We start from the raw sequence: 12,399 nt of genomic DNA, 5'->3' as shown, positions 1-12,399 counted from the left end.
AGCATTCTCCTGGCGGCACTGGGAAAAGCGGATAAGTGCTTGCCCAATGCTTTAAAGTGGATCCACTTTTTCCTGTTGGATAGGATTTCAGCTATCCACTAGGGTGAGGCCCAGTCAGAATATGCCCCTATAACCTTCAGAGTTCCACAGGGGGCATGCCTATCTCCCGCTTTGTTCAATCTCTATATCAAAGCCCTTTGGGATGTACTGGCGGACACACACATTCATTTCACCAACTATGCTGATGACACTCAGCTTCTGCTGAGATTGGAGGGTAACTATGACCAGGATAACATCAGATTAAATGATACATTCAAACTAGTAAAACAATGGATAAAAAAAACACTGGATGTGCTTAAATGATGCCAAATGAGAATTGTTAGTTTTTGGCTCTCCACATAGGAGATGTAAATTAGATTATAGATATATAAAACCTCTGTTGGACGGATGTTTCATCAAAACAGAGACAAAGATAAAATCCTAGGTACCTTCTTGGAATGCACTGTCAACTCTGAAGCCCAAGTGAACAGCATTGTACACAATCCACAATATCACCTGAAGCTCCCAAGGAACATCAGACCGATGGTTTCTGTTAAGAATTGTGAAACACTGGCAAAGGCTACTAGGCTATCAAGAGTAGATTATTGTAATGCCCTACTAGGCGGCGCAACCAAGACAAATCTGAAATGGTCAAAATGTATGCTGTTTGCATTATAAAACAAGTGCCATAGGGCGATACTATCACAGCACATCGAAAGTTCCTTCATTGGCTCCCTATTAAAGCTATAATTCAATTTAAATTGGCTGTTTATTTTCATAAAACAGTTACGGTACAGCTCTGGAATACCTAAAAAGGAGAATAACCATCCATCAGTCTACCAAAAGGTTGCGCTCAAGCAAAACCATTTTATTAAATTGGCCACGCCCTGAGAGGTTGAAGGCAAATGGCAAATGCGTGCCCTACACTGCATCCGTAGCCTGGAATGCTCTCCCTCCGAACTTGCACCAGGAAAGTAATCTGAAGTCTGAAAACCCATTTGTTTGAATAGATCCATCACACCTTACTTTACTGCCGCCCAAGTATTAGCTCCTGTCTCGTGCTTTTTATTTATGTGTTGAGTGGTTTTGTCTCCCTCACCACCCTGATGCCTGCTTGGTTTTCGGCGTGTAATAAAACAAAATAAAACAAAATATATATGTGCTATATGGAAAACATACAACAATTAATGAGAGTTGCCAAGCCGACCAAAAAAATGGCTTTTCAACTCTCTGTTCTTCTTTCTCTGCAACAACCTTTTGGCCACATGCTGGTGCAAAGCAAAATGCCACCACATGCACCAAAACCAAACATTTACTTTGAGAACCTGCCATATACTAAACTCATTGCTGTAACAATTAATAACTAATAATTGTTCTTAATTATTTTTTTATTTAGCATCCTTTCCCACTAGCAAACACAATTATGACACACGTAAATACAAAGAATTAAGACATTATGTAAAACATTATGTAAGACAATAATCCCACAATGCGTCAGCATCGTTACACAGTGATTTAACAGCATGCAGTCCGCCATTTTCCCAATGAATCTAGCAGCATAAAATGGTTGTAATATATCAACCAATAAAAATCACAGCATATTTAAAAAGACAGGTTAATAAGCAGTGTTCACTTGAAGAATTCATACATAGAATTGATCTTAAACCAGATATGAAAACCAGACGCTGTGATGGCATACGACTCTGCTCCATATAAAGTGCTCCAGATCTGACCCATAGCTTGTACATTTTGGATAACCTTTTTCATAGAGGGCCCTAAGGGCCACACATTCTGTCAATACATGCCATACTGTTTCAACTTTCGTCCCACAAATACAACAAATGCGATCTTGTCTACTTATGCCCCTCAAGGCTCCCGTATTGGCCAGCGCCAGAAGCAAATCAAACCGCAAATATGAAATAAAACGTATTACATCAGGGAGGCAAAGCGTGACTAGCTATTTCCGTGGACAGTCTTTAAAGAGGCCCTGATGAGAATAAATAACATATTTTCTCATTTCCGCCAACCTGGACCACGATGTTACGCGGTCCTGTATGCGTGATGTGCGCTCTAAGTTACTCAGGAATAGAGGTATTTCAGTTTCACCAGAGCAAAATAAATTGATATCATGACAGTGACCACTTACCGTAAATTCTAAGTCCCTCAACCACACACTACTTGTTAAGCGCTCACTATGGGCCTGCGTGCTATCCAGAAGGGAGTCTGTCAAAACTCCATTATACCCTATGTCTACCCCCAGAGCTTACAAATAGCCATTTTCCATTGAGACATAAGTGACTGGATTCCTAACTCCAGCCGCAAAGCTGGATAACTAACAATCTAATAATGGGACGCCCCCATTGGGCTGTCGCCAGCAAAGTTATGTTATGTTATTTGTATTTATCAATCGCACGTTCACCCGGAGACAACATGGCGCTGCAAAGAGGGTGAGGGTGAAAAAGAACGGAGAGGAAGCATTATTCAAAACAGCCACGTTTTCAAGTTCTGCCGAAAAGTAGATGGTCAATTGTCTGACGCAAGGGAAGAGGCAGATATTTCCACCCCTTGGCGGCAGCTACCGAGAACGAACGCTGGCCTCTACAGGCGAGCCTGAAGCGGGGTACCATCAACCTACAGGCCCCTTGAGAGCGTAGAGTGCGAATAGGCACGTAATGGGAGAATTTTGCCTGCAGGTATTCGGCTCCAATACCATAGAAAGCCCTATGTACCAGGCACATAGATTTAAACATAATCCGCTGGGCAATGGGAAGCCAATGTAGTTGACGTAGCAGAGGGGTCATGTGGGCGCCGAAAGGGGGATGAAGAATAGATCTGGCCGCGGTATTCTGCAGGTGCTGAAGCCGTCCTGTTAAATAGGCGGTTTGTGCCATGCACAGCGAGTTGCAGTAATCCAAAACACTCGAAACCAGAGTATGTTAGTCTGAAAAACTGGGCCATTATTATTCCATATAGTAAAAAGAAAAGCAATAATAAATAGGTGCCTCACAATGTCTATATTTCCCTCATTGATGCAGCACTTATCCTATCTCACATTATAAGAGCAGGTAAGGCTTTACCCTGCAAATACAAGCTGCCTTTCAGTTTGCTCACAAGCCACGGTCCATCATTCGGATGAACACACAAAAGAACGTCCAGAGGATGCGTCATTCCTGTGTTCATGAGCTCAATTAGATTCACAGGCTGTGAAGTGTGGCGGTGATGCTGTGTGGTTACCAGGCCAGGAGAAGTCCATTGTGCCTGTTCCTTTTTGCCTGCCATAGCAATCAGAAAAGTTAAAGCCTCTAATGCATCTCACTGCAGTGCAAGATGTAATGCCCAAGCTGGTAAAATGTATAAACTGGCGGTTGCCAAGAAACTGAAGCTTTATTTTATTTATATATTTATTGATTTATTTCATCATTTATAAAAACAGTAAACCTGAGGGCATCAAGACGCTAGTTACAAGAATTACAACATTGCAAAGTTGAGAAAAAACAAAGGGCAAAATATAAGGTAAATTGAGTGGCAGTATGATACGTTTTTGAACGATGCCCCCCTCTACATCTCTTGGAGGAATAACAGCATTCTGAGATGCTTACGGAAAGCCCAGTAATATTGCTCTGATATTAGTGTCAGTGGGAGGACATTCCAATTCTTGGCAACAATAACCGGGAAGCTCAAACCACCTGATCTTTGAAGGCTAAGTTACAGGGTGGTAAGGCTGTGCGTGTAGGAAGTCCGAGTGAGTCTGGCAGACTGTGCTTTGTTGAACTTAAGCAAGAGGTATCTTGGGGCAGTGTTCAAGAGGCTTTTGTGTGTGATAGCTAGCGTTTTGAACAGATGCTCCCAGATCAGCAACTAGTGAACATTTCTGCTAGCTAACGAGATATGATATTTTTGGGATGTTTAATGCAGCCCTTAATGTATTATTTGTATGACCTGATGCTTGATAATATTTTGGGCGGTTATGCCTGAAAATAAGGCATTGCAGTAGTCTAGCCATAGATACAAAGGGTCTGCAGGCACTAATTAGCTTGGTAATGTGGGCTGCCTAGGATGCAATAGCATTGACTTGCCTGTTTAGTGACAGTATGGAATCTAGATAGACCCCAAGCGTTTTGACATCTCTGAGACTGGGATGGTGATGCCCTCAATATTGAAGGATTTGTAAGCTCCTTTGAGTTTGTTTAATAGAGAAATATGATCTGACTAGGAGCATCTCTTTTCATCATTGAGGCAAAACATATGTGAAGCCATCCACGCCTTGGTAGATTGATCCCAATGTGTAGGAGTCAGTGATGCAGTCACCTTTGATGTTTAGGATAGCGAAGTAGCATCAGCATAGTTTGTATAGGATATTCCCTGGGCATCAAGGGGTTGGGTGAAGATTTTGTACAACATCGGTGACAAAGATGAGCCTTGAGGGACACCACAAGTGACAGAGACTGGTGGTGCCTAAGCAGATGGAGAAAACACCCTCATGATTCTATTGGTCAAAAAGGAAGAGATCCATGCAGTTGTTTCAGTGGAAAAAGTGAGCTGCCAAATAGAGGTGTTGGCATAGGATGTGAATATAACAGTGGGTTCTCCCAAAGTTTTTTGTTTTCGGGGGGTCAGGTCTGTGAACAGGGAGATTTAAAGGAGAAAAAAAAGAGACAAGACAGACTGACTACCCCTATCTCTAAAGTCTTTCGACACTACAGATGCAGGTGCTAAGGTGCTGTTACATAAATCTACAGCGATGACCCTTTAAGAGAGGAAATTATTTAACAGAAACTGTTGAATCATAAAGATATAAATCATTTTAATAGTTGGGTAAAAACCACATTTTTTTTGTAAAAAAACTGTACATTAATAGGCTTTTTCATACATCATTCATACCAATTCGTTCGTTCTGTAACATAAGGGTTCAGCAATTTACATTTTCTTTGAGCATATCGGTTGTTGGTAGTATGCATGACATTAGAAAAAACAGTTGGTTTTTCTATTGGTCGCATATGTTTCGGCCCCTTTCAATAGTACCATCGTTGTCTACGGTGGTCTAAATGGTTGTTATTGGGCCATCTTCAGGAGAGTGATAAATTTATGAAAGCTTACAGTGTTCACCCTTTTTCCATACGAAAAACCAAATCTGTGGTCAAAAAATGTATTGTGGACCACGGAGCTAAGGTTTTAGGGTATCTTCTTATTACCTCTTTTTTTCTAGGACCAGTTGACACCTAAATATGGATGAATCTTCAGGTTTCTGGCCTCCAATATCGCGTAGTTGGTTATCAATAAATTGGAGCTGTTCGCGGCGGCAACTTCAAAAGTAATGCTTGTGTTGCTTGTTGCGAAAAGGCGGCGGTTTCGCTCGCGCGGCGTCTTCTGGCGTGTAACTGAATCCAATTACACGCCAGAAGACGCCGCTCGACCGAAACCGCCGCAAAATCTGCACCATCGTATTTCACTTCCTGATGGTCCTTGTTGATGGGAGGTACACGACGCGCTCCACTGTATCATCGTATATCACTTCAACACAGCTTTTAATGCACCATATACTCTTTGTTGCTTCTCCCGCTGCTCTCACACCGCGATCCACAACCTTCAGCTCACCATACAGACTTCAATGGTGGACAGCAGGCAGCTGGCAAACTGTAGATCACAGGCTAACAGACACTGTGATTAGACTGCAACAATCTATCAACTGGGCTCACTGAAGGTCAATAATGGAGGTCTCCTTCTCTGTTTTTCAAGGGTTTGGAAGACTCCCAGTGCTAAAACCTCTGGTTGGTGCCCAGGGTTTTTTCTTCCAGCTGATGCGCAGTTTGAAAATCCCTGTGCTGCCGACTTAGCGTATTGTTCATTCAATGTTGGGACTTAGCTTGCTGCTCATTTGATGATTATATACCACCACACTCTTCAGTTTCATTGCCAGGGTGCATAATGAAAGAAATGTATACAACTCCCTCAAGCATTTTGGGCCTCATTACCAGTGTGGCGGTGCAGTGAAACAATTGGTGGCAATTGTCATTGCCCCCCTTTTTTGGGCACTATTGGAATTACCTCTGCTTTTAGTAGACAGCTGAATTCTGAGTTTGAGTTTCAAGTACAGGATTTAACTCCTGCATGACTGGAGATTAATAATCCACTTTAATTTTAAAGCCAACAATCTGCTGATTTAAAGCACAGATGTACCTCTCACTGTACATCTGCAAAGTATCCCGATGAGTCCTATGGACTCCTAAAAGGGGGATTCACACTGCAATACCTCTGCTTGTCATCCTGTGGTAAATCAACGGAACAGAGTGTAGGTAGCAGTAAACGATTTTGGCAGTAAATTGACAGATTAACCACCGATTTACCACCAAACGTGGAATGAGGCCCAACAGTCTATAGCTTTTGCTTTGGTTTTGGCTTTGCAGGGATCAAACATTTTCCTGATTTTTAAATTCCAAATAAAAATGTATTATTATTATTATTATTATTATTATTATTATTATTATTATTATTATCGTTATTACGTATGTGTTTTTTTTCTCTACAGATAAAAATGTCCAACAAATGCTGCTCTCCATGTGACAAGGTAGAACTTCTTTTATTTTGTCTGCAAATATGTATTGCCAATGCTTTATTAATACTTGCTTAAGAATATGTTTTTTTTTGTGTCAGTGACTCAGGAATCATTTTTAAACAGATTATGTGTTAATGGTAACGTATGTGTTTACATATTGTGGTTTACTCCCGAATTTAAGGAGTTGATAGTAAAAACATGATGAACATTTAAAAAAATATATCTTGTAAACACACTTCTGAAAGCAGATTGTAGCAGTATATTCAACCATCAAACATTGCTATTCCTCTAATATCTAAATGCAATATTATTCCATTTTGTTTTTATATCACTAAGAATGTGATGGTGTTGCTAGGGCAACAGCCGGGGGTTGCGTGGATAATGATGATGCTGTTCCTCCCCAGACTTAAGTGCTGGGGAAAGCAGTATATTGTTTACCTGTGATCCCCTAATGAACTCTTGATAATATAGGGTAAGGCCAGCTGGCATAGACAGACAAGTGGATAGGTAAGTCAGTACTGAATGGCAGGGCCACTGGTCAGAATGCGCATCCCAGGCAAATCAAAATGAATGATATGATATAATAGGTTATAACACGCTTAATACCCAGAGATTTTGATGAGCGGAGCCGGGGATCAAACCTGTGTTGCTCCGTGTTGTTTTGTTCCAAGGCCAGCAGGTTGCCCCTGAGCTATCCTCCCGAGACAAATTAATAATGGACTCCAGAAAGAACAAACCTGGCACTCGAATAGAAATCAGCACAACATTTAGGGGCCGATTCATGGAACAAACATGCGCTGAAAATCCCAGCGCAAGGTGGCGCAAGCGTGAGAAAGCAAGCACACGTGCACGCGTGCGATTCAAGGAAGGCGCTGCACTTGTTTCCCACTGGTTGTGCGCCAAATCTGTGCATGGCGCACGCGGGCACACACGTCATCACACGGCATGCGCTACACTCACAGCAAAAGCGCACATAGCGCGGCGCACTCAACAAAAGTGGGCGGAACAGTGAGCGTAACACGCGGAATGGGGAATAACGCGTGAAAAAGAAGGCGTAACTGGGGAAGTACTGCAGGGAACTACACGGAACGCCCACACTCACGCGAACAACCTGTATTCATGGATTCGAATACGGGAAACCCGTGCACGGCAAAAGACACGCACAGGCGTCAACACGTCCGCCACACGAAGGCAGGTGGAAACGTCCCTGCGCACAGTATTAAAGTGCACGCAAACAATAAACCCGTATATACAGCTATGATGAATGCCCCATTTGTCGCAGCACTGATCGTGGGACACCGCAGGAGGAGGAGAATAGCCAGGGCATGCATTTTTTCACCACGGACAAGCCTTTTAGGGATGCCTGACGACCAGGTCTATGGCAGGTATAGGTTTCCACCCCGTATCATCCTAGACCTGGTCAGGGAGTGGGAAGATGACCTTACATCCCCCACCCTCTGCTCCCAAGCATTGAGCCCCTTGGAGAAGGTGCTCAATGTCCTGCATTTTTTGGCCACTGGGTCTTTTCAGCGGACTACTGCCATAGTGGGGGGGGGTCTCACAGGCCACGCAGTCTCTTGGCAATCATGACAGCGCGCCCCTCAGTCCACAGGCACATATACATGCCCAGAACACCCGCAGAAAGGCAGGCCATTGTCCAGGACTTTTACAAGGTGGCACACTTCCCCAAAGTGCTCGGTGCCATAGATTGCACCCATGTGGCCCTATGTCCACCTAGGGCCACTGAGCACATCTACCGAAACCGCAAGCACTGGCATTCCATCAACGTACAGGTAGTATGCGATGCAAAGGGAATCATCACCTCTGTCTATGCAAACTACCCTGGCTCCACCCATGACAGTTTCATATACAGAATGTCTGCCCTGAGCCGGGCCCTGGAAGCTGGGCAGCATGGCGACACATGGCTCCTAGGTGAGTACAAATGCCCGTGCACATGCATGCATGTCACACACAAATACACAAACCCCAATAATCACAACCCTTGTCACCTCTCCAGGGGACAGTGCCTACCCTCTGAGCAACCACATGATGACGCCAATCCGGAACCCCACCACACCACCCCAGGTAAGATACAACGCGGCCCATATTGCAACCAGGGCCATAGTGGAGCGCACATTTGGAGTGGTCAAGTCACGCTTCCGCTCCCTTGACCGCTCTGGTGGGCAGCTACTCTATGCACCCCCAGTAGTGTGCAGGATCATTGTGGCAGCATGTGTCCTGCACTATGTTGCAACATGGCAGGGCGTACCGGTGGACATGATGGTGCCCCCACATCCCCAACCACAGGCACAGGCGCTGCACATGGGAGGGGATAGGGCACGTGGCAAAGCAGCCCGGACCCAGCTTGTGGCCACATTTTTCACCTAAACTCCCAACCCTGAAGAGTGCACACAGGCCTGGCACATACCAGGTGACAATCGATGATGACAAAGAGACAGTCAACTGTCACAACCTTACCACCCTGAGATTGATGCCATCGAATTGCCACATTGTGTGCATCCCTAGCTACTTAAACACAAGCAATTCTGTGTGACCAAAAGGCACACATGCAAGGTGTGAATCACACAGACCTGCAAAACAGGCCATGACTATCACTGGTATGTCACCCAAACCCTCCCAAACCACAACATGACATGGCAAGCAATAGCCATACACCAACACAGTACCAATAAGGTACACATTGCCATGTGAAAAATGTAAATTGGCGTCAGACAATGATACCTGGCATGGAATCAGATGAAATGACTGAACAACAACCTCCCACCCAAAATAAGTCATACCCAAATGCATTCCAAAAGTTGTAGTTGTAACATAACAATGAATGCCTGTCTGCATGCACAATGTGCATTGCAAAATCAACACTGCAGCTTCTGTGTGCCGTGTCCACCTCCTGCAACACACTGCTCAGTGCACAGCACAGTGAACAGCCATTGTGTGTGATGCACACCCTGAGCATCACATCTAAGTGACAAACTACATCAAAAAGCAAATTAGGCATGTACAGGATCCACAATTGTTCATAGAACATGTGCTGCAGGGACACAGTGGGCACCAGAAGGCAAACAGAGTGTACACGTGGACATGGCAGGGTGGTTGTACATGTAGTGGATAATAGTGCAAGGGTGTGGGTCAGTAGGGACATGCACTCAACACATGCATGTGCAATCAAGTGACCATCAGTGTCCTCTACACATCACATGTGAACATTCACCATGTGTACACCCCAGCATGTCAAACCACAACTATCCCCTCACACCTGAAAGGTAAACACAACACAAGAACAGGCATTGATCAGCAGAATACATCATGTACATAGGATACCACAATTACAATGTCAGGGTGCCCATCACACTGCAGGGCAAGGCAACTATCAACAACAAAGCACCCCCCCCTCACAAATCACCACGACCCACTGAACAACTGCACCTGGGTCATTCAGCCTCATCCTTTAATTTCACCTGGCCACAGGATCACCCTTCCCCTTTGTCACCATCTCCCACCTTGTGAGTAAAAAGTTGCCAGCACCCTCGGAGACCACTTGATTTGCAAAAGCACCAAATCCAAGAGAACTCAAAGCATGCCATCACAGAAGCCAAGCAAATAACCTGCAGGCAGTAAAACAAACCAGAACAGCCTCCAGTAGATGACTTGAAGTAGCAGTACGCCACAAAGGCCAAGTACTACCACAATGATGTTAACAACCAAGGTAGCACAGTAAAACAATGTCACAACAGGATGTGTACCATGTGTGGTACATAACATAGAATGATGCACCACGAATGGATGTGTACTGTCACAGCTCCCGTGTAGAGGCGCAGGAGTGGCACGAACCAACCACCCCCACAGTGGCCTGGGTGCCTGCAAGGTCAAACTCACACAGGCCTCTGAGACCCTGGTGGGGAAGGAGGGTCAGGGATATGCAGTCGGGACAGGCATTGGCATACTGGATAACCGGAATGAGGGGCAGGAGAGGGGAGTAGGATTGACACAGGAAAGTATGGAATGCACAAAAATGTAGTACTCACATCAACACATACACAATTAGACCAAACTTGTTCATCATGCACATAGCAGCAAATTACTCAAATGGAAGTCAAAGAGAAACTTATCTCTGGGGTGAGTGCTGGCCTCCTGCCTGCGCACTCTCAGGTCCGTTAACAGGAGCAGTTCAAAGCTGCAAAGAGAGCCACAGTTAATAATCTGTGCGTGCCCAAAACACACAAACACACCACCAAATATGCCCCAAAGTAACAAACTACTCTACAAAAAGACAATCTTGTGTGGATGCTTCGTACCCATACGTAACATTACCCCTGTGATGGTTCATACACAGTCAGGCGCCGGTGGGTGCGTGACAAATGGAACACCAATGTGTCACGATTCACACAACATGCAATGTTCCCTGGGTAAGCAGACAGACGCATATAGCAAAGTATGACTTCAGAACAAGTCGTGTACCACCATGACCAAAATAAAGTAGGCAGTGCATGTTGCAAATTCCACTTGGAAATGAAATGCACTGCACCCGAGTATGTCCCTTGCTGTCTGTCCCTGTGAGCTGCTTCTTTCCATGTCTCGGAATGCTACATGGCTAATACAAGTGCCTCAATGGCCCATCGTGGACCGGAGGGTATGTGCCACTGCCCCTGCAGGTGCCCCAGACAATTTACGCTATCAACTAGCCATCAGTCCACTAACACATCTGAGCTGTATTTTGCGCTTCAACACCAATATTTGTCCAAGCTCACCGTCAGTGCTGCTACTAAGCATGCATGTGCAACTGGCCTGGTGGAAGGTTTGCTGTGTTGTGACCCCCCTGTGCTGCTCACCTTGCCTGGAGTCCCTTGAAACACGTCAGCAGTTTTCGGATGTATGATCGTAATCCCTGTGCCTCTGCTTGCGCACACATGCCCATGTCGGCACCACCAAACGTGTACAGATTCCAGACGTCCAATGGGCCATGTCTGCTGGCAAAGGTGGTCTGGAGGCTCATCCCCCTGCAGAAAGGCCATGAAACACATGATTAATGCTTTAGATTCATCTGTGTGTGTCTCTTCAGGCATTTTATGACTGGACCATGTCAGAGACGTACATCAGAAATCACACCATCAGTCCGTCTTTCACAGCCAAAGTGCGGAACACACTATCTACGGCATGAATTGCAACAAGCGCATGTACAGTAAAGATAAGAAACATACTACACAATGCATAGCAATGAATGTACACATCAATCATGAAACACCCCATCTAGCAAAAGAAGAACAGTGGTCAATTACACCCCACTCATCCCCACTAGGGGTGTCAACACAAGTTCCACAGCAGCAGACATGCCACATATATGACAGTCCAAAGCCCTTGTGTAATAGGCTGTTACACCAAACCATCCTTGCGAGCCCATGGATAAGGGAAGCAGGAGTGGCATATGTGAGTCAAGGACCCCAAGCAGCACACACATACACAAGACAAGCTTGAAGGGCCCAGCTGGAACAGACAGTGGATGCTTTCAAAAGCCATAAAGCACCACACCGTAACATGAAAGCACAATAGACAAGCAATTTTAAACTATATTAACTAATTACACTAACTATGAAAAACCTACATTACCTATTTAAACTAACTATCAAACAGAAACTTAACTAACTAAACTAAAATAAAAATAAAAAATGGCCACATACGACCCAGGGGGGGGGGGGGGCACCCAGGAGGGGGGAGGTACAGGGCGCTGCTCAACACCCACATGCGATGATGCTGAGAAAAAAAAAAACTCCATGGGCTCAACGCCTGCA

The 12,399-nt window shown here is 44.8% G+C and overlaps 1 protein-coding gene across 1 annotated transcript in view; it reads left to right on the top strand.

Annotated features, from left to right (window-relative positions):
* SNTG2 (syntrophin gamma 2) overlaps window positions 1-12,399 on the top strand; it is a 1,542,102-nt gene that overhangs the window by 898,010 nt on the left and 631,693 nt on the right. Inside the window, exon 11 of the mRNA XM_069605189.1 lies at window positions 6,566-6,604. Within this exon, the coding sequence (XP_069461290.1) occupies window positions 6,566-6,604 (39 nt within the window). The remainder of the gene's footprint in view (window positions 1-6,565; window positions 6,605-12,399) is intronic.

This window comes from Ambystoma mexicanum, chromosome 4p (assembly GCF_040938575.1).
Source record: "Ambystoma mexicanum isolate Mex_15411 chromosome 4p, UKY_AmexF1_1, whole genome shotgun sequence".
Classification (NCBI taxonomy): domain Eukaryota; kingdom Metazoa; phylum Chordata; class Amphibia; order Caudata; family Ambystomatidae; genus Ambystoma; species Ambystoma mexicanum.
Note: the sequence above shows the minus strand (reverse complement) of the source record. Positions and strands in the feature narration are given on the sequence as shown.